Consider the following 26,027-nt stretch of genomic DNA (forward strand, 5'->3'; position numbering starts at 1 on the left):
TATCCCTAACAAATTGGTATCAAGAGCTAATTCGATTTTCATAATCAACTCGTTCAGAAATGGCAACAAGGTTTAATATTATTATGTTTGATGGCATCACAAATTTCAATCTCTAGCAAGTTCGAATGATGGCAGTTCTGATTCAGGGTGATCCTGACAATGTCCTTATAGAGAAGAAGCCTATAGACATGGATAAATCATAATGGGATAGGTTAGATAAAAAGGCTTTATCCACGATTCAATTATGTCTAACAAATAATGTGTTGCAGAAGGTTTTGATGGAAAAAACAACATTCACCTTATGGAAAAGGTTAGAAACCCTTTTTGTGACTAAGTCTCTAGTTAACCGATTAGTGTTGAAACAACGGTTGTACACGTTCCGCATGACAGAATGTGAGCACCTTAGAGATCACATTAGTCAATTTATTACTCTTTTAAAAGATTTAAAGAACGTTGAGGTTCAGATTGATGATGAAGAGCAAGCTATGCTATTATTGTGCTCTTTACCCCATTCGTACAAGTCTTTTAAGGAGAACTTCATTTATGGTAGAGATAATCTATCATTCGAGGTTGTGAAAGGTTATCTGTTGATCAAAGACAAACTCGACAATGAGTTTAGTTCTAATAGCAAGTCAGATAGGTAAGTCTTGATTTTGGTAGCTTCAAGGAAGCAAGACAAGAGATGTCACTATTGTAAGAAAGCTCATATCAAGGTAGATTGTTATAAAGTATGAAATAAAAGGACCGTGAAAGCAACGAGAAGATTTAATTGTGCTTTTTTGGTCAATGACAAAGGTGATAATTTATTGTCGGTGTCAATAAGTGAAGACTATATAATATATAATAGATCCTTTTTCCACTCTAGAAATATATCCCATTACACATTGTGTTTATGTTTTAAGAATGATTTAATTTTATCTCCTTCTTTTATACTATTCATTTGATACTATTCATTTGTCACTTCATCGTTGGACAAACATTTCTATTTGGAAGCAAAAAGTGAAGACTCTATAATATATGAGTTACCGAAAGGTTATGTTGGAATTTAGAATTGATTTATACAAATGTTATTGTCAGTAGTAGTTTACAACATTGCAATAAATAATTTCTACGCTTGCAACAATTATGACAAAGATTATCATTATTCTAAAATTGTCTATATGTACAAAGTAAAAAATTTGAATTCTATTTATTGAAGAGAATTTAATCTAAAAGAAGAGAGAATTCCCCTATGATTTACCTTAACGGTAAATCTCTGATGGTAGCCTCTTTTGATACCACCCATCACAGCAAAACAATTCAGACAAAACTGCTCAAAGTTATACATACATACATACATACATACATACATATGTATATATATTGTGCTCTCTAATATAAAGATTCAATTCAAGACCCATCTCCAAAAACTTCTTCAATCATACTACATGTAGGTAAGAAGTCCATCTTGGTTTTTTGGCAAGTTGTTGTATATCCAGAATCCCAAACTTTAGTATCACATGGTTCTGAAACATATCCATGGCTGCCACCATTGTTTAACCCGATTGGGTTACCTTGCCGCTGATCACCGTTGTCAGCAGTCACTGGTGTTTCTTGTGATGCGGCCCCTGTATCAGAAGATGTGCATGAATCATCTTGGACCTCTAGTTTCTTGTGCTTTGCTTGTTCATCATTGAGATTGTCTTCATGCAGCTGAGCCATGGGACCTTGGTTGCTAAACAGCTTACCGGAATACGTTTCTGAAACTTTGATATTGTCTGCAGCACTATCGAAATATATACTGTGATTATCACAAGTTTCATCAGCAGCATCCTCATCACAAACACACAATCCGCTTTCCTGATTCTGAAGATAAGGGAAATCTCCTTGACATACAGGAGATTCGACAACAGAGTCTTCATCTTCGTCAGAGAAAACTTCATTGTTGCCAGAATCATCAGTTCCCTGCCACTCATCGTTATCACTATCGATACTCACTGATTCACATCTGTTCTGAACTGACCTCTTCCACAGCATAAATACATTGAAGTAATAACTGACAATATCCATTTTGGTTCGAGAAGGGAAAACCGAAGCAAGGTCTTTCCAGAAATTCTTCCCCATGGATACAGGATTAGAGAATACAACTTTGTGGAATAGCTGTTCCTCCTCTTCACTCCATTTATCAGCCACTACTTCACCCATCTCACAGAAACCAAGCTCAATAAATCTCTCATGCCCAAGCGATTCTCTAAGTTCTTCTCTCGCTTCCAATATGTGCTGTCTGACACACCTGACAGAATCCTTATCCTCACAATTGCAATCAGTTCTGCCACGTCCAACTTTGTCATAAGACACAGAAGACTCCAAAGCCGGCATTGGAATGATACAAGTTCCCATCAGTTCATTCTCATATCTACCAGCAGCAGTTTCAGATACATCAGTATCATAACAAATGTTTCTTGCAACCAGTGAATCTTCCCATTCTGGAATATCCACTTGGTAATTAGGTCCAACAAGAACCGGTTTCCTCGGAGGATATTGCAAAAGTATAGAATATATATCTTCCAAATGAGATATTATCCTCATTGGACGTTCAGGGTTAAAACATTCTCCAAAAGAAGTGATGTGAAGTGGTTCTTCTGGCCAGGAGACCGCTTCACTGGCACTACAGGTAACCTGGGAAGAGTTGGCAATGCAGCCAGGAACATTGATCTCAAAGTCATCAGCATGTCCAGGGTGTTCAGTATCAAAGGCATTTGCATGCTTCTCATTGCTATTAATATTAGTGTTTGTGAATCTGCCCTCACCTTTACCAATTACACATTACAATGCCGTAAGAAATAATTGAAAAGAATTACAGAAAGGGGAGAATAAATTTGACATATTTACAACTGAATCATTTACTACTTTGGTGTTACTTAAATACAATCACTGTTTCCAGAAGACAAATGAAATTGACTTGAGAGTAAATAGACAATGAATTCGATCCAGGCACACGAAATCAACATCTGGGAATAATTAAAAAGCATAGAGAACAGTGACACAAGATTGAATAGTCCATCAAATTTAGGAGCCAAAAAGAATTCATTTAAGTATGAATATGGTCTGTTTAATATGGGGTTTACATAATCTGTTACAATATACATATCACCAGGAATAGGAATGTCAAGTTAACATGCCCAAATCACAGCCTCAGTGTCTCAAATGTAGTTTATTACAGGCTAGAAGTTATGTACCTGAACCATCGGAAATCAGGGCTTCAGAAAAAAAAGGTTCTGAAGTTAAAACCTGCGGATCACTATGTTCCACTTGTCTTGGTTGCTTGAATGAAACCTCAAACTCGTCCTTCTCAGCAAAAGGCCGCTTATGTACCATGTTGTACTGTACCAAAACATTGAAGTGATGAGAGAATAATAAAGTAAAAGAATTACTGACAAAATAAGCCAACTGTGGGTTTGCACCAAGGAAGCAATGACCAAAAACAGATATTCAATGGCGATGAAAACTGAACAATAGTGACAACAACAGCCAGTAATTTCTTTTTCCGGCCAAACAGAGTCATTGACAGAAGTCAAATTACAACACAGCTTATAAAGATAGATGAACAGTGGGGGAAAACATCAGATCATGCTCACTATAACAAGCTTTAAACGACTAATCAATCATTATTAACGGCAGTACTAAGATGAAATTACCGACGTGTCATAACACTAACAAATTTCACTAGGATATATCCCTGCTCACTCTAAGTCATATCCTAATAATAATCTACACATCAAAACTATACGACTCGAAACTCATTAAAGTTGGATATAGTAAAAGAATGTCATAATCAACCAACACATTCTAGAGCCGAACTAGATATTGAACAATAACATGTTAGAAATGCACAAACAATACTAATAATCCAAAACATAAGAGAAGCATAAAAGCCTAAACTAACAGCCATTTTACTTTAATAATTTCTCTGACATAACACAATTAAGATTATAAATTCATGAAAAATGTTTTTTTTTTTGCTTTAACTATTATACATATGCACACACATATCTATATATGCATATATACATGTGTGTATATATGTATAGACATTTATGTCACTGTTATTATTAAGAGAAAGGTGAGATAAGTAATTTGGGGTAATTATTTAAAATTTACATGTGGGAGTCTTATATTTGAAATTAACCAATATAAAAAAGTTATTTTAATACCTTAGGAAAAGGGGCCTTTCTTGAAATGATCGATCGGGTTACAATTTACGTCTTAATTAACAAGAAATAAAAGGATTAAGACTGCGATGTTAGATGCGAATTGACCTTCCCCTAAGTTAATTAAACGAAAAAACCAAAAGCCCCAAATATCAGAAAAACCTAACCCTAGATCTTGAAATTGCAAAGAAATCTACAAAATTGACGCCGACACATGAACAAAAGAAATCTATTCCCAACATATTTAACTCTAAAGACGATCTACAGATCAAACAATATTTTTTACGAATCGAATGCTAGAAATAAAATGACCATTGAAAAATTGATTCTTTTAAAGAAATAATTTCAAATCAGAAACTGAAATACAGATCCACAAAAAGACATGGCGAAACTCGAAACCGAACTTTACAGATCGATAAATTATTAAAAAGAACAAGGAACCCTAAACCGTAGAAACGATCTAAGAAACGAAAAAAAAAAAGAAGAGGAAGGTCGATAGAAAAATGAATCAAATCTAAGCGTGATTAGAATAAACATAATGAAATAGAAACTACATGTATCGAGATCGAATTTAGGGATTTCGTTAAAGACGAAAGGAGGGGTAAATTTTAGGGTTTACCTTCGTTTTCTTTTTTTTCGTAAACAGAAAATGGAAAAAAGCCTGAAAAAAGGACACGTATCAGGTGATAATTACGAGGAGTGCCACTCGAATAAAGAGAAAAAAATAAAGAGAAAGGCTGGCTAATGGGTATACATTTTTGTTTGAATAAAGGGGGTTTATAAGAGGTTGGCGAACCAACAAAATTTGATTGGATAATCTATGGGACTAACTAATGGTGGGAAATTTTGGCAATTTGTTGACACCTACCCGCTTTCAAAATTTTTCGACTTTCCTGTATATGTTTTATTATTTTGGATACTAAACAACAAATATCAACTGTCAAAACCACTTCCAAATACCATTCCCAATGTAAAATAGGGTGAACTCATCAATCTTAAAATTACTTATTCAGTTGCAGTCACTCTAAAATCATCTATCCTATATTTCTGCATCCAACAAAGCTAAACCCCATTAGAAATCTAGCAAAAATATAATTTACGATTTAAACAAATCTTATCTTAACTTGTATTTTCACAACGCCTTTTTTGTGACGGGACCTAACTTGATTTTGTAAAATACTTAATTGAGTTCAAACAATATTTGAACTTTAAAATTGGGAGACTTTTAATTTTTTGAACCGTCAAATATAAAAACATATAATAAAGTAAAACTAGATTTAGAAAAATAAAGTAAAAATACACAACACATAAGCATCGTCCACTTAAATAACCTAGCTGAAATATAAATTGATAGGAATAAAAATAAATAAAACCTCGTATCTAAAAAAATATAATAAAGTAAAACTAGATCTAGCAAAACAAATAAATAAATTTTAAATTTTTCTCAATTGATTTCAGGGACGAAGTTAGAAATGTTTTAGGGGTGAAATTAAAATATATATTTTTACTATAATAAAAATGTAATTTTATCATTTTAATATTGTTAAAGTTGTGTGACTTAATTCTAAAAGATTGCTTACAAGTCAAGTTAAACAAAATATATTTTCTTTCTAGAAGATTTAGTATTTATTAGTATAATATATTTAACATTTATTAGCATAATTTATTTGACCTACTAATTTAGCCTATAAATAGGTTCTTTTGCAACATTAAAAAATACACCCATTAGAAATTATAACTCATAACACATTTAGAGAATTTTGTATTTACGTTTTGAGAGTTATTTGTTTTCGAATTTTCGGGGTTTAGTTTTTATCTCCATCTTTTGTACTATTCGTTCTTTTGCCATTATAGTAAAATTATCTTTACCTGTGATTTTTTATCCTCTTTGAAAGAGTTTTTCCAAGTTAAATTTGTGTGTTCAATTTCTCAATTTATTTTGCTATTTTTTTACTTGCTGTTTAATTGGGTCGATCTTAACAAGTGGTATCAGAGCTAGTTTAATTTTCATAGATTAGCCCGTTCAAAGATGGCAGCAACAAGTTTTGAAATTGAGAAGTTCGATGGTGAGACAAATTTTAATCTGTGGCAAGTTCAGATGATGACAATTCTATTTCAAACCAGCTTGAAAAAGGTTGTTAACGGGAAAAAGCCTGATAATCTAAATCAAACAGAATGGAAAGAGCTTGATGAAAAGGCCTTGTCTGCAATCCAGTTGTGCCTCGCGAATACAGTATTACAGGAGGTATTGATGGAGAATACCTCATCTGCCTTGTGGAAAAGGTTAGAAACAACGTCTATTTACGTTTCGCATGAATTAATATGAGCTTCTTAGAGATCACATCAGTCAATTCATTACTCTTTTAAATGATTTAAAAAACATTGAGGTTCATATTGACGATGAAGATCAGACTATGCTATTATTGTGTTCTTTACCCCCTTCATACAAGTCTTTCAGAGAGACCCTAATTTATGGCAGAGATAAACTCTCGTTCGAATATATGAAGGGTCATTTGTTGAGTAGAGACAAACTCGACAATGAGTCTGGTTTGGATAGTAAGACAAATAGGCAAGCTTCCGTTTTGGTAGCATTAAAGAAATGAGGCAAAATGTGTCGCTATTGTAAAAAGTTAAGTCACGTCAAAGTAGATTGTTATAAACTGCGAAATAAAAGAGCTGCTGAGAGTAACGAATAAGATGTAGCTGGTGCTAATTTGGCCGATGAAAGCAGTGATGATTTCTTGTTAATGTCAACGAGCAATAACTCCAAACTCACGTCCGATTGGATCCTAGATTCAGAATGTTCTTTCTGTAATGACTCATTTTCAGTAAATCGGAATAGTGGTTTCGTAACCACAAATCCGAGTTAGAAAGAAAATTTATTTTAATATTGTGATATGGTCTATATTATGATAGGAAGGTTGCATGAAAATTTTGATAATAAAACTTTATTGATTATATGGTAAAATTTATTTAAATAGATTAAATAAAAAATACATTTCCGGGACTTTGTTCCGGTAAATCGGATTTGTAAATATTTATTATAAATATTTACTAAGTTAGTTGTGTGCCTAATTATGTTTTGACTAGGAGAATTTGATGTAATTAGAAGTAATTGGGAAAAAGGGATTAGATTGAAATGAGTATGAAAGTTTAATTATAAATTAAAGAAAGTTAAAAGGACCAAATAGGCAATTATGCCTTTTTCTAAAATTGAGGCGGCATAACAAATGAAATATCTAAGATATTTTTTTATTTAAGTTATATATATTATATTATGTTATTTAATTAATAAGTAAGTTATTATATTATATTATTATAATATTATATTATTATATAGATAAAACAAAAGAAAAAGAAATGAAAAGAAAGAAACAGAATTCAATTCGAAACGGAACAGGGGAGAAAGAAAGAAAGAAAAAGTAAAGAAGAATATTAGGGATTTTAAGATTCAATTTCAAATTGGTATGTCAAATTAAGTCCTTTTCTTGAAATCTTTGAGTTTTTATGATTCTAGATCAAAATACTAGCAAGTATATGTTGAAATTTTGAAAGTTTGTAGAATTTTTTTATGTAGTTTATATTGAATTAGTGGATGAATTAGAGGTTGAGTTGATGGAAATTCAAATTAGGATTGGGAAAAAGATTAAATTGAGAAATAAGTTATAAGTTTAATGTAAATTATAAGAAATTCGAAATTAAGGTTTATTAGTGAAAATTTGAGAGTTAAGTCAAGTTGTAAGTAGAATTTAAGTAAAAATAATGTATAGATTGTGATAGAAATAGAAATAATTTTAGTTATGAATTAAATTTAAATATTAGCTAAGGTAAGAAATTATGAAATTATCATATCATATATGTTTATTCTTATTAAATCATATAGGAAAGTTGTTTGATTGTTTTTCTAATATATAAATGTTATGTGTTTTATATGAAATTGAAGAAAAAGGAAAAGAGAAGGCTAAGGAGTGAAGGAAGATATCATCTCAACCTTTTTGTTGTAAGTACTACAAGGTTATTTTTATTTTAAATTATTTTATTTAAATGCCTATATTATAGTATAGAATTATTTAGAAATAAAATAAAATAAAGTAAAATAAAAGATTATGGAACTATGAAATTTGTAAATAAAATTATAGATGGAAAGTACATAGTGGTATATTGATTGAACATTAAGAAAATATTGTGACAAAAGTATATATATGTGAAAATGGTGTGATAATTGTGAATTGTGAAATGTGCCCTAAATTGTAATGATGGAGAAATGAGAAATCTTTTTCGAAATAATTCTATAAAGTATTTAATTGAATGAGATTCAGTTTTAATGCCCAAGTAGATGGAATTTAGAACTACCAGGATATTAGTGGCATGCCATTAAGGAACTTTAGCGCGCTCTCTGATTATTAGCACGTTAGTGCTCTCTGATTATTAGCACGTTAGTGCTCTCTGACTACTAGCACGTTGGTGCTCTCTGATTTTAGCACGTCAGTGCTCTCTGTTTAGCACACCTGTGCTCTCTGTATAGCACTTTAGTGCTCTCTGTTCATTAGTGCATACAAATGCACCTCTGTATTTGTTCCGTATATCCGGTGTGTTCTATAAAATCTACTTTGGGCTAAGATTATGATTTGTGGAAAAGCAAATCATTAAAATGCTAAGGTAAGTTTTATGAAGCTTATACATACGTAAATACGTAATAACAGAATGAGCTTGACATATTTTGTTTAGATTTATTTATTTGTTTATTCTTGTAGTGCTTACTAAGCCTTCACCGGCTTAACGCGTTTAATTTTAACGCGTAGGTACAGTTTAACTCGAAGAGGTAAAGTCAGGATAGAAGATCTCACATCTCATCACATATTCAAGAGCTTCAGAAGTAGGTACCATATTTTGAATTAAAATGGCATGTACATAGACAGTCAGTTTTGCTTCCATGTGTTAGGAATTAAAATGTAAACTCTTGGACTTCTATCTATTTTTAGGTATTTTACGTATTTTGGTATATATATATGAAATAAATTAGTAAAACTATATGTATGTTTGCAAATATGGTTGGTAAGTTATAATGCTGTGTATAAATGTTTTGTTTAAACAATATCTAGCCATAATCGTTTTGGCACCAAATGTAATAGTCTTATACCGGGTCTGTATGGTTAGATCAGGTATAGGGTTGTTACACTTTCCACATGTGTCCCAATAGAGAATGGTTCTCCACATACAGTTCAGTTGAAGGTGGAGTTGTGTGTATGAGAAATGATTCATTTAGTAAGGTAATTGGTATTAGTACTGTTAAAATTAGGATACACGATGGGACGATTAGGACACTATCAGATGTTAGGTATGTACCTGATTTACGAAATAATCTTATCTCATTTAGTATTTTAGACTTGAAAGGATACAGAATCAACATCAAGTCGAGCGACATTAAAGTATCTCGTGGAGCTCTTGTTTTGTTAAAAGGTAAAAGAACTGGCAGTCTTTATATTATAGAAGGTTCTACAGTAACTGGTGAAATCGAACGTCCCTTGTCCGTTACAGAGTCAAACTCAACTCGTTTGGAGCGGAGACAACTTGGTCATAGGAGGGAAAAAGGTATGATCGTTTCGTTGAAGAGAGATTCTCTTTTGGATGCAAGTTTTGAAAAGTTATGGCACTATGTTCTTGAAAATCAGACCCGGGTTAGTTTTGATTTGGCAATGTACAAGTCGAAGGCTAGAAGTTTTCCAGCTTCTAAGCACATATTCAACTCAGTTAATTCCCTACATAGTTCAAGATAGGCCCGTGGCGGGCTTTGGCAAAGATGGCGTTGTAAGAATTTGTGTCGATGTGGTGATTGTTAGAGTTGTGTGACCCAAATTCTAAGAGATCACTTACAAGTCAAGTTAAACAAAATATATTTTCTTTCTAGAAGATTTAATATTTATTAGTATAATATATTTAACATTTATTAGCATAGTTTATTTGACCTACTAATTTAGCCTATAAATAGGTTCTTTTGCAACCTTAGAAAATACACCCATTAGAGATTAGAACACATAACACATTTAGAGAATTTTGTGTTTATGTTTTGAGGGTTCTTTGTTTTTTTGGGTTTCGGGGTTTAGTTTTTATCTTCATCTTTTGTACTATTCGTTCTTTTGCCATCATAGTAAAATTATATTTGCCCGTGGTTTTTTATCCTCTTTGGAGGAGTTTTTCCACGTTAAATTTGTGTGTTCAATTTCTCAATTTATTCCGCTATTTTTTTACTTGTTGCTTAATCGGGTCGATCCTAACAAATAACATATATTTTTATAATTTTTAAATTATTAAATTAAAATTTATCATTTTAGAAGACCAAAATGTAATTTTACCATTACTAATTTAAAATTTCAGGCCTAAATGAAAATTTATCATTCAAATACTTCAATAATAAGTATTCTAAATTAAAAAACTATAGATAAAAAAATTACTTTTACTAGTCTGTAATTACTTTTGAACTTATTTTTCTCCTCGATTAATTGGATACAAGTTAAAATTATAAAATGTTAGAAACTATCATATATTAATTAATTCCATTGATACAAGTTAAAATTATAAAATGTTAGAAACTATCATATATTAATTAATTCCATTGATACAAGTTAAAATTATAAAATGTTAGAAACTATCATATATTAATTAATTCCATTGATATCATATCTTAAAATGAATAAAAATATACATATTAAAATATAATTTCTAGAAAAATTTAAAAGTATATGATATCAATTTTATATTATTGTGTTATGAATAGTAAATTTATTTATGTCTAATGTGTATATCGTATGCTTAATCTGTACATTGTACGAGTATGTAAACTAGTATATTATATATTACAAATTCTTAAATTCTATGCTGATCAGTTGATGTGAACAACTTATTTAATTGACACTTGTCATACCCTTTTTATAACACGTGAACATATTTATATTATTGTGTTGTAAATAGTAAATATTAGATTTTATTTTTATTTTTAATGACATATTTTAAAAAGTTATCCACATTTTAATAAAAGGTTATAATATTATACCCACAGTTATTTAAAAAAATTAATATGCGTCTAATGTTAAGTACTGAACATAATTTTTTAAATAAAAATAATTATTAAATATTATTGAATTAAAACTGTATTTAATGATAAAATCACTTTATACACATTAATTTTAATTTAATGATAAATTTTAAAAAAAACGTAAATTATAAAGACACACTTAAAAAAAAATTAATGATGTATCTTAAAAACAATTTTTTTCACATTTTGATAAATACATTGTAATATTTTTTAATGATATATTATTTTAAATAATGGGTTGATTTTAAAAATATATTTATAATTAACAATCGGTTGAAATTTTTTCCTAGGTATTTGTTATTAATACGTTATAAGATATATATATCTATATCTTATTTTAATTTTCAATAATGCATTTTTTTCAATATAGGAAAATATCAGCATTAAGCTAATACAATAAAATCAAACAATCCGATTAAGGATATCACTTTCAGACTTCAAAATTTCTTGAATAAAAATCGGGAGATTCTCGAAAAATGTTGCCCAATGGATTATAATATACGTATTTTTCCATTCGATCAGTAATCATATTCTAATATCTAATAATGGTACATTTAAAAAAAGTTTATCCATATTTTGATATAAAAAATGAATTTAGCATATTTTTAAAAAAATTAATGTGTTGGCTTAGCTTCACTTTTTTAAATGCACAACATAAATAAATTTAACATACACTAGACAAATAAATTTAAAATATATAGGATAATTTTAATTAAAAATTTTAAATATACAAAATAAATCTAAAATATTTTAAGTTTAAGATAAATTTAAATTATATTCAATATTTAAAATAGTTTTAGAATATTTTTAATTTAAAAAAGTTAATTAAAATAGATTATATTTAAAATTAGAAAATACTTTTAATTAAGTTAATATAATTTATACCAAGTCGTTATTAAACTTTTCTTATACTAAAATGTAAAACATTCCCTAACATAACATAACTTCAGATATATTTGCATTTAAAAAAATAACTTTAGATATATTACGTATATACGTTTTTTTTTTAAAATTTTACATTGATGTTTGCTTTTTTAGTTTGATTTAGATTATATATTTAGTGTCTATTAGATTACGTCATACCGGAGATTAAACTATCAATCTCGTGATTAAATATGGGGTGAACAACCATCACATCACAACTCATAATTAAAATCTATATTACTTTTAATTGTATCTTTTAAAACATTATGAAGTTAAAAAAATATGTAAATATATTTAAGAAACAATTAATGTGGTTGCTATTTAAAAAAATATTTAATGTTAATATTATTTACGATTAAAATAAATAAATAAATTATATTTATATTTATTTATTAAATATTTCCAATTATGTTTAAAAAATATGTCAAGTTTTATTAAATTACTCACATCATATATTAGTGTAAGGTTTAGACATAGAATAAATATATTTATAATCTCATATTACATATTTTTATTTGTTTAACATTAATATTTATCTTCCAAAATCTCTATGCATGTAATATATTTGAAGACAAATATATTATATTCTAAATAATTTTATACACATATTAAACCCGTTACCGAGACGTAAGGCCCAGCCAATTGATGTTAAGGTGGGTCCAAATAGACCGATCTATGTTAATATGGGCCTAAATTATAAGCAAATGATATAAGAAGGCTCAACTTTGCAACAATGGCGGCACCGTCACGGAAACTGAAACCTCGACTGTAAAGATGGGAACTCCTGAGCCTAAACCACAAAGCTTAAGCTCAAGGTCTTCCCCGTTCCCACTATCATCGTCTTCGGAAAGGCTATGGAGACCAGCTGCGCAACGAAACATGAGGAACCAGTGGTCGAAAATAGCGTCTTACCGCCAACAATGGCTTTCTTCTTCCTCTTCCGCTAGAACTCACGCCACTTCACTCGTCAACGTCTATTTATCTCAAAAGTGAATAAAACCCATATTTTGTTTTCCGAAATCATCGATTGTCTATCTCTTTTTGTTGTTAAATATTAGTTTATTCATCATTTTGATTTCAGATACATGCCTTTGATGGAGTTGGGAGCTCTAAAGGATATGCCAGATATTCGAAAAAAAGCTTCTTTGAAGTTATTTAAGCAGCAAGTATGCTATTCATTTCATCTGAGTTTCATTCTTTCGCTCTTTCGTTTCCTTTTTCAGTTAAATTATGTTAATGGATGTTTCATTTTTAATGAAAAATGAAAAAGTCCTTGAAAGTACTTGGGAATATTAGCTGTAAAAGTACCCTGGAGAGGCTCCTGAATTAGGAGTCTGATTCCGTTTTACCCCTCTACTTAAAAGATGGGCAAATTAATCCTTATATGCTGGATCAAAAAGTAAACTGATCTTTCTATTAAAATTTATCCCTTTCTAGGGTTTTTGCATTTTGTCAGCCATGCTAGTTTTTTAATAATACAAATAGATGAAATTTTAAGAGAAAGATCAAATTGTATAACTGCAAGGCTTATTTTTTTACAAAAAGGATGAATTTCGAACATGCAAGATGTTAGTCTCTTTTAAATTTCATGTAAAATATCTTTTCTCATATATAATTGTACTAAATGAATATTTCTTTCAGGAGTTTCATGGCAGCAAACTTTTATCATCTTACAAGGACATGGTATGTACTTTTTACTCATGATAATTGGTGTTATTAACTTCCAAAGTTTCATTTTTCTTAAAGTATATGTATTCGAAGTCTATCCTGATATAGGTAGAGAAGTATGATCTTGAAAAGAATTTTCAAAGACCTGAGAATCTTGACAAAAATTGAACATACGTGGGTTGGATACATCTCCATATCCAACACTTACATCCGAATCTAGTAATATAGCTTATGACATTGCAAGTGCATCTCACAGTAATATATGTATGTCTAAACTTTCTTATATTGGCTTGGATTTGATAAATCATGATAATATCTATAGGCTCCATCAGACATGCATGGTTATATGCATCTATGCTAAACTGCACTCGAACTTCATTATTGTATCAGTTCCATTAACTAGATGTTTGGGTTTTGAAGGTTTCTTGACCGTGCCGGTTTATTAAATATAATTCTCAATCAACCATACTGATTGATCTTTTATTAGATTATCTATCGAAATGCCTTTATAGTCGTTCTCTATTAGTGAATTTGAAATATTTGTTTTTCATGTTAGTAAGTTATCAACAGGTGGCGGTTGTTGTGAACATGGTGAATGCTAGTCAATCCATGAGATGTTATCTCAAAGGAGGCAATAGTAGTTCACTTGTACACTTTTCAAGCTCAAGCGAGGATGTTAATGACACCGGTGATTGTGGTGGGGTTGCTGTCTTTGGATTTTGGTCGATATCTTCATTTGGTAAGCCTTTAATCTGAACTGCGATATAGCTTTTAGGGAGTTGTGGGATTATTTAACATGCAAAGATTCAAAAAAATTAAGACCTACGTTGTTCTGTTTTTTCATTTTTCTTAAAATACTTGTATGCATATCCAGAAATGTGAATAGGTACATGATCTTCCAAGGATCTTCCAAAGATATGAAAATCTTTAAAATAAATATGAACACTCGCTTGTTGGACACATATCCATAGCTGACACTAACAACCAGGTGTAAGTAACATAGACTGGATCATCCTTTTTCATCCTTTTCTACTCATCACGGCAAAAGGTTCTGCATATTATTTTTAGGAATTAATTCTTGAATCAAATTTAGACCAAGTTTTCAAACAACGGTGAAAGGTATCAAGAAATCAAAAGACCCCAACCTATGATACTTAGATTCTTCATTTTTCTGAAGTAACTATGTTTGAAATTTGTGTCTGAAGCACATTTAGACATCAGAATGGGATTTGACTCTCCAAATAATAATAATCGAAAGGGTACAAATCCATATACGGCACTCATCTCTGCATCCATCACTCATGCTAGCATCCGAATAACATTGACCCTAACAATCTTAGATTTGTAAATTTGTTGTAGCTAGTTGTTTATACAATATTACTAGAATCATTCAGAGTCATACACAATGAATTTTGTTAGTGAAATTGCAGGTTAAATTGATAATCTAAGACACTATGCGATATTATGTGCACGAGTTTATATGCATTTCATTTGGTTGATTATGTTCTTTGAATGATCCCCAGAAAAATTAGCTGAAGAGCTCATTCGGATGTTTAAGTTGGAACTAAGTTTGAAGGTAAACGGAATGTTCTTTAAGTGTTGTACCACACAACAGATCTATTATATTACTCGGTCTTGGCTATGAGTGTTGGATTAGGGGTATGCCATTGGCAGGGGTGTGATAAATATTTTCAAAGTTTTTTCATGTATTTCGGGGATACTTCGAAGTCGTATTTCATATCCATGTGTTGGACATATGTATTAGACACAGTAGAACAACAACAAAAATGAAGCGTTAAGCAACATAGTTGATATGTTTTATGGAATATGTTTCTATTTGTTGTTCTGAGTCTTCAATTTTTTTAGTGTACCTACTACCGATATCCAAATATTCAAGCATGAGCACGAAAATTGATATTTTGAAGATCTTCCAAATACAAGAAAAATTTAGAAAGTAATTTGACATACCTGGGTTGAACAGATACTCATATTGGACACTCATTTTCAAAGTCCGTGTAACATGAGTTTCTTTGTTAATGTTTCTATCCTTTATTCCTCTCATTCCCTCATTTTTTGCAGCGATTGCTTGTATCGGAGTTTCTGTCCATTAGTTGTGAAGTTTCACAAGGCAATCAGTTCTGCTGGTCTGAAGAGCTTTATCCTGGAGAATTTGGTGATCTCAAAGCATGCAACTTATTTTCCGACGTAACTTTTGAACCACTCTGTCCACGATTGAAGGATCGGAAATCTGATGTGCCAACTTTACGAGGCAACCACCAGCCAGACCACGAAATCTTGCAGGTGCTATTACTCTTCACTTTTTTAAGTACTCATGTCCAACGCATTTTGGGGCATGTGTATAGCATATGACCTTTCAAGAATTTAATTGAACATGCTCCATACCCCTTCCACACTCACTCCTGTCTGAGTAACCCAGTCCATAATGAAACATGGCAGTAGAATCTTCTTGCAGAAACATCCCAAATAGATCAGTGTCTATCTTCATGAACGTAACTAAATTATCGATGTTCCTTTCTTGTAGATTTTGCATTTGGCATAATTGCTTCTGCATCTCCTAGCAAATTAGGGGCATTGTAATTTTCAACAGTTGCTGGAGGTTATGTTGTTCTCACTCTTCATTTTGCTTGAAGTATTCATGTCCAACATATTATGACATGAGTATGGGGATGTAATACTCCAAAAACACCAAAATACATGAAAAAAAATTTAAAAGGAAAAGAACATACCCGTCTTGGGTACATGCATGTATCCAACTTTAAAACCCTAGTCTAGAGCTATAAGGCACTACCATAAAATGAATCGGTGTCTACATTTCTAGGCATGAATTAACTATATGATGACACAACAAATTTGAAGTTTCTGATCTACCCTTTTTTGGGTATGCACAAGTGAATTTGCAAAAACATTGAGATGTTAAATACACAGATAATATATTATTTGGATTCAGGTGTGTCTGCTATGGGTATGTGTCTAGCATAGATATATTCATTTTTTCTAAATCCTGTATTTTGAGGGACATCCCTATGCTTATGTCTAGATATGCGGAAAACACAGGTTTTGGACACAGATTTCCTTAAAGAAAAATGAAGAGCAATATATATATGTATAACATTATGGATCAAAATCCTTAATCCAGAACTTGGGATTTAATAAGGGGGTTCTCAGATTAGATCATATATGTGCTTCTGCCATAGAATCAATTAAATTGCATTTGTATTAGTTATGATGGGATAGTGGTAGAGAAACTACATTCCAATATCAATTAGGAGTATCTGAATTCACTTTTGTAGACACTAAAGGCTAGCACACAATGCCCACGTTACTCAGGTTCAAGTGTAGGCGCTGGACACATGTATATTTACTTCTTTGAAGAGTTTTCATGCGTTTTATGAGTCATTGGAAGATCGTATTTCAATGCCCTTGTATATATATTTGCTTCTTTGAAGAGTTTTCATGCATTTTATGAGTCATTGGAAGATCATATTTCAATGCCCTTGTATAGGGTTAAATGTTGATTATTAAATCTCATCCATAATTAAGTATTAAAGCTACCATGGATGCTAATAGTTATAGTTCGTTTTGCAGGTGTATATTACAACCTGGCTTGCAGAGGTGAACATAGATGTTCATAGGTAAATTATTGAATTTGAGAGTAAATTTTCCATTGTTATTCTTGCATACACTCTCCACTTGAACACACTACTTTAAGCATCTGTATTTAACACATATTCGCATACAGGAAAATGATCCTCTATATTCTAAATACATGAAAAAGTTAAATAAAGTTGAACATACATGTTCGTACTCATACCCTTATCCAGCACTTGCTCATAAGTCCAAGCAGCATAGATTGTGGTTAAACTTGTGAACAAGATAGGTTGTGGTTAGATTGACTAGCGAATTGGTTCAGAAGTTTTGATTATCTATCTTTTGTTTTTCACTGACAGGGTGGATGAAATAATTGCGGTGGTTGGCGAGGAAATTCATGTTTCTCTCTCTTAAATTGAATCTAAAGAAGCTAATAGGCCCTGGAGGAATTATTCGTCATGGACATTGTTTGTCAAGTGCCACCAGACTTCATTTTGCGTCTGTGGAAAATGGTCAACAGTTCCCCACATCAAATATGGAAATATAATATTCATAGTTTCTCAGATATGACCTGAAAGAACCATTTCGCCAGTCATGCCCCTGCTCCTCAAACATATGCATTTCCCTAGAACATCAATCTCCAACTCGTGTTCGGATCATAGTAATACATAAGTATCATGTATAATCTTCTAAAGTAAGGCTTTTTAAATATATGTGTTAGAAGCACATCTTGAATATAATAGGGGACATGGTTGCTAATACGTGCTATGAGGTATATTTAGTCTTTGACAGATCTATTCGTTCTTTAGCCGTAATGCAAGTTTTGTCTAAAACTATTAAAATCATTATCCTGTATTCCAACATCAGAAAAGCTCAAACCCCTAGAAATTATGAGCCTCAAAGTTTCAGTTTCTAGCCACGAAAAATTCTTATTTGAGTAGTGAAGGAGTAGCTACAAGGCCCCTTCAAATATGTACTAGATAAATGGTTTTGGTTCAGATCAGATCAGATAATTTCGGATCTTTAGTATATATTAAATCTCTAATGAGTTATGATGGTAGAACAAGGTTATTTTTTAAAATATGAATCAAATTCCAAGCTCATTTGAGGTTACGGATTTCGGATCATTCAATAGTTCTCTTGAACTCATTGCACACGCATATAATATCAGCAAGATCAGTTTTGTAGGCGGGGTGGCATGCATTTCTTTCGGTGAAGAAGATTGTTCTTTGATTCCAGCTCATTCGATACACCATACAAATGCATGCACGCACGCATGCATGATCATACATACAACCGTGGGAAATCAAAATGCTTAATATGATCAGCAAGAAGACTAATTTCCTAGGGATTGACTTGCATCAATGGCCTACAATGTGGGAACATCCCTATGTGCTTCTGATCCTACATTTTCATTTGTGTGCTTCAATTACGAGCAAAAGAAATTGGAGCATAGAAGAGAAGCAGGAGGTGGGATAATAACGGTAGTTGACCCCCCAAAAAGGGGAAATCAGTAATTAATGATCAGAGTGAAAGACACTGTACCCTATCAGGGAGATTCCTAGGCATAGGTACTGCAAGAACGTATCTTTGCCCGAAGAATCTGTTAACTTTCGCAACAAAATTTGGGAACGATGATGTTCCAATCCCTTCTGCTTGCCCCCGGCTATGGAACTTGGCAAAACGAGTGATGACTGAAACCTTCTCTTGATCCTGACATTCCAGTCTTAAGTCCAAGATTGAGGCTCTCTTGACCAGACTGCTTGAATAAAGAGCAAATATTAGAAGGGAATACCATTGGCAACAAGAACTTACAGGTGCAGTCTAGCATAAACTTGACAACATTAGACATAACATAATCCAAGAAAATTACCCCCGAGAAAAATCAATCTTCTTACATAAAGCAAATCATCCAACCAATATCAAAATCTGAATTGATAAGACATGAGAAGGCCAGTCATGATTGAATCCAGTAATATACTGAATTCAGGCAATCAATTTCTAATCTTCATATTTACTTTGTATGTAACAGCGAGCAAAAGTAATAATAATAATGAAGCAAATCAAAGCAAAAATCTCCTTCAAAATATATTAAACAATGCACCGGAATAGAATACCCTTTTCCCAAAGCTCACATAAAATACCAAAATGCAACTTGAGAGCAGTTTGCATCCTCCAAAGGATTAGTAAGTTCGTGCAGGTAAACTATTAAGAACAGAAAGGAGATTAATACAATCCATGGGTATCTGAGAAGTATACCCTTCTGATTGATTTTGCCCAGTTAAAAGCCAAATCAAACTCGTTAGTCATGCCAATAAATTAACCGATATATGACACCTTCGCACCCAAGAGAGAACAAAATAGTCAAACTGAATCTAAATGTTGAATTTCAAGATTCATATACTAAATGAGATGCTATGCATAAAGGTATTGGTAAAAATCAATGCGAAGTTACCTTTGTAAACCATTTTCCAACATCTTCGCTCTGACGATAAACTCTTCTGCAGCCTTTAAGATGGATTGGTTTCGCTGCTCTCTAAGCTTTTCAGGGAGGCTTAAAGGAAAAAGAAAATAGTAAGATAGTATGCTAACAATATTGATCCCCAGATGAGAGCCAGAAAAAGCAGGGTCAAGGATTCCAAGAATGTACTTACATGCTTCCACTGTGAGGAGGTACAGCTGTGTCACTTTCAGGTATATATGCTGTGCTGCATGCATCTCCTAAGACTGATCTGGCAACAAAATAGGCCAGAGTCTCATAGTTTTTGCTGGCATCTGCAGAAAGAACTACTCTTGGAGGAGCACGAATTAGTTGCTGCAAAAGCTGCGTTGTCAAAACAAGCCTTCTTTTTGATCCAGGCACTGGTGGCCAATCTTCAATCATTTCAGGTTCATTCTCAACCTGCAATTAGGACCATGTTTGTAAGCTGAGAACTTTCAGAGTTTTAATAAGGAATAACAAACATTCAAATAAAGTTGACACTGAATGCACCTTCTCATTCAATTGATTTGCTGCATAAGCCCATTCCACTTCTGCCACACTGTGATAGATAATTCAAAAAGATGAAAAAGGTGACAATAGTAAGAGAAGAAAGTGATTTTTTGCATTTTTGCAAATTATCATTTGGAATATTTTAGCACTTTGGATCATTGAAATCTAAAATGTTAAAAGCAATGCAAGAAATGGCATATTTACTCCACTCACCTGATGTTTTGAGTCCTTTGAGAACCCTGTGTCACTTCTCTATGCCACGGTAAAAACTCAAATGTCATAATTTTGCGCTTCATTGCTCTCACAGTGTCCAAATTCTGACTTGCAACATCAGGTGGCTGTGAGTGAGGGGAGATATACTCAGTTGCTACTGGCATAAACTTTGAGCTTTGCTGGGCTTTATCTAGTGGATTAGCATCAGCAGCAGCATTTAGCTGCTCACTTGAATGAACATGCAAACTGTCAGAAGACCGAACACCAATGAATGCTTTTTCCGTACCATTCAAGGCAGTTTTCTGGGCATCATGTATGGGGAACATTTTCCCATTTTTAATTGCCCCATACTGATCAAACCAGGACAGAACCATCTGGAGACTGATCTGAGAGTGTTCACCCCTGATGTTAGCAGCTGAATTATTAGAATTGGAGAAATGCTGGGAATTATCCTGAAGAAATGCCAGTGTATTAGCAGATAACTGTGTCTCATGATTATCTCCAATGTTTGATAAAGAGCTTAGCAGTTTAGAGTCTCCAGAAGGAACTAAAGGATTATTAATGAGGCCATCTCTCATCAGACTATTGGATCCATAAGATAATTGTTCTGCACCTGGGGAACTTACCTGCTGAGAATCCAAACTAGAGTCTGCAGGTGGACCTTTGAATCTTTTAATACTCCTATTACTTGGATCAACCTCTATGTTTTGAACAGCCTGCACCTGATGCAACAATGAATGGTTTTGATGTTCAGCATTATTGGATCTTACAGAATGGCCAAAAGCTTTGATGTCTCTTTGCATGCTTGCAGGATTTTGGCTGGCATTATTCTCTGGGACATCAGTATTGTCCATACTTAAAGGATTAGATTTCAGGAACAAGGCATCAGGCAAGTTGTTATCAGCCCAAGGCGATTGCTGTTTACTGTCATCATTGACAATTGATGCTGGCAAGTTTCCTTTTAGAGGTTCACAACAATGCATATCTGAACCACTCCATTTTTCCCGTACCCTTGTATCATTACTGGATGTTTCTGCAAGAGCAGACTGCATAAGAGCACTCCAACTTCCACTTTGCACAGAAGGAAATCCCCCTAAAGAGTCTGTACCATCCAACCCTGAACCTAGGTTGGTGCTCTTTCCCAAGATATCCCACATACTGTCATCAGAACCGAACAAAATCTTTTCTTCAGTTGGATCCAGTGTAGCCACACTCTGCGCAGAGGAGACCTGAATTGCTGACTTCTCCAGGGATGTTTCTGGAGGACTGCGATGCTCTTGCCTCCAAGGAGACTCCTGCATCACTGCATTTTTTGGCTCGATAACCATTTGCTGCAAGTTTTCTGAATGAAATATGCTATTTAAACCTTGAGCAGCCCCAAATACATTATTATCCTGATCACCCTGTCTAGAAACTGAAGTTCCATCTTGCAAGCCCACTTGATCTGAAAACATAGCATACTGATTATCCAGAAAGGAATAACCACTGGCTGGCACCTGCTGCATCAAAGGCTTATCCATTTGAACAGAAGAATATTGATATGGATTTCCCCTTGCACCACTGGTAGAAATCCCATAAAATGATTGATCAACTTGTTGAGGAACCAAACCCATCAAACGCATGTGACCTTGCTCAGGGGAAAACATACCAGAGGATACCTGCACTGCTGGAGAGGCACCATGCCGCAGAAAATTTGCATTTGGTGTCATGTGCTCAGGATGCCAGGAATAATTTGAAGCATCATGGACAGGAACGCCATTGATTAGAGCTGGAGAAAGGCTATCTGATACCTGTTTAACAACAGAGGAAACTTGATTCGCAGAGCTCAACTGCCTTGCTTCTGGTAACTGCAACTGTGGCTTTGGAAGTTGGTGTTTCTGTAATTCTTGCATTATTGCTTGTTGCTGTAACAACTGCATGTCAGTCATCCCTGATTGCTGACTCGACAAAGGTTGGACCAAGCCAGGATGCTTCCCACTAAATTGTTGTAGCCCCTCAATAAGATCATAATTTATGGGAGATTCAGTAGATTCCAACCTCAATGAATTTTTTTTATGAAAATTAGGGCAATTTCCTATTGGTGAATCAAGAAGTGATAAGCCTCTGTGCGCCATTTCCACTCCCAATAAATTCGTTTCATTGTGCCTTGCCTGGAAAGACTCGTGCCCTTGCGCATAAGCATTTGCAATAGGTGCTTGATTTTGCAATTGACTTCTGGCAATTTCAGGCCTCAGATCTGATTGAGTGAAGTTCAACTTGTTCTGCAGGCTTGAAGACTGGCCACTATGTCCTCTGTCAGACTCTGCTAATGCCAAAGGAAAATATAATAATGTCAAATGAACAGTAGAAACATGGAACAACCGTGGACTAAGATCTCAGTACAATAGTTGTGGCACCGCAGAGAGTAGAAACTAAAACAATCAATATGCCTTGATTATTACCTAACTGATGAACGCTTAAATTCTTCAAACTGGAAACAAGAGGCCCACCAGCTTGTCTCTGGTTTCCAACCCACAGATTGTTATTTAAGCCAGGCCAGGTACTATCAATTACCTGCCGTTGATGTTGGCCACGGGACAAACTCTCTTGGCCAAGGAAATTATGGATCCTCTCTCCAACTTCGTTGCCAGGCATAGATAATCCAAGCCAAAAATATTCAGCAACTACAATTTTGAGAGAAGAAAATTACTACCTACAAGAAATAAGAATTAAGATAAAGTTTTCAGATGCCTGGAATTCCATTACAGAGCACACAATCATAGGAATCATTCGTTAAATAAAATTGAAATTAGAAACTAAGCTCCTGTACATTTGAAATATTCACTCCACTTGCCACGTTTCAAAACTCAACCTTATCCTGCATGAATAAAACCAACATATTGCGTCTTCATGGCAAAAAAGGTTAAAGCAACAATTTCACCTCTTCTCTTCATTTTGTAAGGGAATGCGTAGCAATAAGTATAAAAATGTCAAAAAAAAAGGCATCCAGCAAACAAATTAAATAGCAGCATGGCATAAATTCAATAACTAATACGCTACAAATACAACTTATTCAATAAAACAATTCTCAAATTTCTTCAACCATACAACCACTTCTTCTTTTTTCTTTTTTTTTTTCTTTTTTTTTTTTTGCAAAAAGAAGAAAGATAATTAATGCCTTCCATTTTCTTGTATGAAACTACTAAGACAAAAGGGGACAGAAATGTATTTCCTGTATGGAGCAAGGATGAACCAGGTACAAGAAGCTCACTGAACCAAGATTATCCACAGAACAGCCACCAATGTGAATAATCACACAAACTTGGTTGTATAAAACCTTCATTCCTTTTGCAATTAATATAAATTTAAATACAACATAAACTTATGAAGCCTGAAATTGTCCCCCAGTTAACTACTAAAAGTATAAAGTTCTTAAATAATTTTACTGCCATTCAGACATTCGCTAGCCCACATTTTATTGCATTGTCAGAGCTTATTACAAGGTATCTCAACTCAGCCAAGGAAGCCGAATGAGAAAATACAACAGTGGAAATAAACTATTGTTCCTGAATAGCCTAGACAAGAGCGCATAGCATTCTGACAGTAAATCTACTAAAAAGTGTTTGCTCTGAATTCATCTTAAGTTGCTAGTTGTTGCCTCCAACCTAACATTTAAAGCTTAGTATTTTTTCACTGTTGCAATCTAATGGCACGATGTTTCTTTGTTTTCTAGTCAATTTATGGGGCATCCTCGTTGACCACCATGAAAAACAACCTTCACATAGGTCAAAGTTGATTACAGGCAGAGTTCACTAAATCAAGATGTACATATGAGAACCGCAGTCTGGCAGACCAAATAAAGAAAGATACTGACAGCATAAAGCTAGAAATAAAACCAAGGGAGCATCAGTCAAGATAAAAAGAAAAGGCAGCTAACCATTAACAGAAACAAACAAACATCAAAAGCATCAAAGACTATCATAGCAAGCTCAACTAACTCTTTTTTTTTTTTGAAAGCTCAACTAACTCCAAAAACCATAAAAAGAAAAGGGACATTCAAAAAGCAGCCAAAGCAACTACTAAATATGAATAGTAACGTATATCCACTATTAATGAGATAAACACTAACAAATTAGCAGTAACAAACGGACTATCGTAACTTTTGTTAAATTTAAACTATGCAATTTGTTCAAAATAAAAACTCCCCAGCATCCTCCATTTTCTAGGCAACCAAACAGACACTAAAACTCAAAATTTACGTAAAAATCTAAAAACTGTAACCAATACAACAAAATATCGAAGCAATTGCCACTCCTATTAAACGAAAGTACAAATAACATAACTGCCTAGCCCTAGAATACCACAGCCCTAACAGAGATTCAGTGCCTCGAGATGAGTTAAACAAACGAAGACATTATAGTTACTAGAGAAATATAGAAGTGGACTTACAGTAACGTAGTGAAGCCGTTGAACTTGATCCTTGAAAAAGTGTCAAAAAAAAAAGTTAGGGCTCGAAAGCGAAATGGATTTTTTTTAGCTGAGACAGGGGAGACAAAGTGAATCAAATTAGTGCCATAGTTTCAAGGATCAGTAAGGTGTGAAGAGTGAAAAATGAGGCTTGGATCCGAACGTAAGGTTTGGTGTATCGAAGCTGAAAGAGAGATGGGGTTGAACAAAAATGGAGGAGTTGGGAAACTGGTAATTGTAGTGAGGTTTACAACGAATTTGGTGATCCTGCATGGAGAATCAGACACGTGGTTAATAATCGGTGATATGACGCCCATCATTCAGTATGTTTTTGACCGTCTGATATGCATAAAACTTTTCATCTTCTTTGTTTCAATAATTAGTTCCATATCTATTTTACTGCACCGAGGTAGGTGTGTAACATTTAGGTAGACTTACTTTTTCATTCCTCTCTCTTCCCCACGTTCCCTCCCTTTTTCTTAGTTTTTTATTTTTATTTTTATTTTATTTTCGCTTAATTATTTTATACTATTATTTATGTTTTACTAAGTTGATCATCAACTCAATTGTTAAATTATCAAAATATCCTCTTATAATAAAAAAAGTGATATTATTTGAAGGTATTTTAGTCTTTTTAAATCTTTTTCACTTCAAAAACTCAATAAAAATATCTATATGGTAGAATTCGAACCACATCAATTATATCAATAAAACATTTTATTTACCATTCAACTAAAGCATTATTTTAATATTTTTAAATATTTTTATTTTATTATGCACACTCTATTACTTTCACCAATTATATGTATTAATAATGTATTTAATTAAGTTTGTGTCACAAATTAACTCGACACCAATTCAATATTAATGAAAACATTATGATAAATAATTT

At 32.9% G+C, this 26,027-nt stretch overlaps 3 protein-coding genes across 12 annotated transcripts; 1 reads left to right on the top strand and 2 right to left on the bottom strand.

Moving 5' to 3' along the window:
• Positions 1-1,170: 1,170 nt before the first annotated feature.
• Positions 1,171-5,028, bottom strand: LOC107912117 (uncharacterized). 3 transcript variants are annotated; one of them, XM_016840180.2, is made up of 3 exons: positions 4,810-5,028; positions 3,219-3,363; positions 1,171-2,789 (listed from the first exon to the last, which is right to left on the bottom strand). In XM_016840180.2, the coding sequence occupies exons 2-3, from the start codon at positions 3,355-3,357 to the stop codon at positions 1,390-1,392; spliced, it is 1,539 nt and encodes a 512-aa protein (XP_016695669.1). In that variant the 5' UTR covers positions 3,358-3,363; positions 4,810-5,028; the 3' UTR covers positions 1,171-1,389. The 3 variants fall into 3 exon arrangements, with proteins under 3 accessions (XP_016695669.1, XP_016695668.1, XP_016695670.1); XM_016840179.2 differs by having other exon boundaries at positions 4,194-4,813; XM_016840181.2 differs by having other exon boundaries at positions 1,171-2,658; positions 4,194-4,811.
• A 7,895-nt stretch (positions 5,029-12,923) lies between these two features.
• On the top strand, positions 12,924-18,329 carry LOC107912116 (uncharacterized). The gene is made up of 8 exons (XM_016840178.2): positions 12,924-13,196; positions 13,289-13,373; positions 13,849-13,890; positions 14,446-14,614; positions 15,399-15,451; positions 15,955-16,176; positions 17,482-17,528; positions 17,844-18,329. Exons 1-8 carry the CDS (start codon positions 12,982-12,984, stop codon positions 17,896-17,898), a joined length of 888 nt encoding a protein of 295 aa, XP_016695667.1. The 5' UTR covers positions 12,924-12,981; the 3' UTR covers positions 17,899-18,329.
• Positions 15,841-25,342, bottom strand: LOC107912114 (uncharacterized). Of its 8 annotated transcripts, none has more exons than XM_041105519.1 (9): positions 25,118-25,336; positions 23,131-23,381; positions 21,316-22,991; positions 20,690-21,141; positions 20,477-20,525; positions 20,139-20,386; positions 19,940-20,038; positions 19,030-19,243; positions 15,841-16,450 (listed from the first exon to the last, which is right to left on the bottom strand). In XM_041105519.1, the coding sequence occupies exons 2-9, from the start codon at positions 23,321-23,323 to the stop codon at positions 16,250-16,252; spliced, it is 3,132 nt and encodes a 1,043-aa protein (XP_040961453.1). In that variant the 5' UTR covers positions 23,324-23,381; positions 25,118-25,336; the 3' UTR covers positions 15,841-16,249. The 8 variants fall into 8 exon arrangements, with proteins under 8 accessions (XP_040961453.1, XP_040961451.1, XP_040961449.1 ...); XM_041105517.1 differs by adding an exon at positions 23,499-23,546 and having other exon boundaries at positions 20,690-22,991; XM_041105515.1 differs by having other exon boundaries at positions 20,690-22,991; positions 25,118-25,342.
• Positions 25,343-26,027: the final 685 nt, after the last annotated feature.

Source organism: Gossypium hirsutum, chromosome D11 (assembly GCF_007990345.1).
Source record: "Gossypium hirsutum isolate 1008001.06 chromosome D11, Gossypium_hirsutum_v2.1, whole genome shotgun sequence".
NCBI lineage: Eukaryota > Viridiplantae > Streptophyta > Magnoliopsida > Malvales > Malvaceae > Gossypium > Gossypium hirsutum.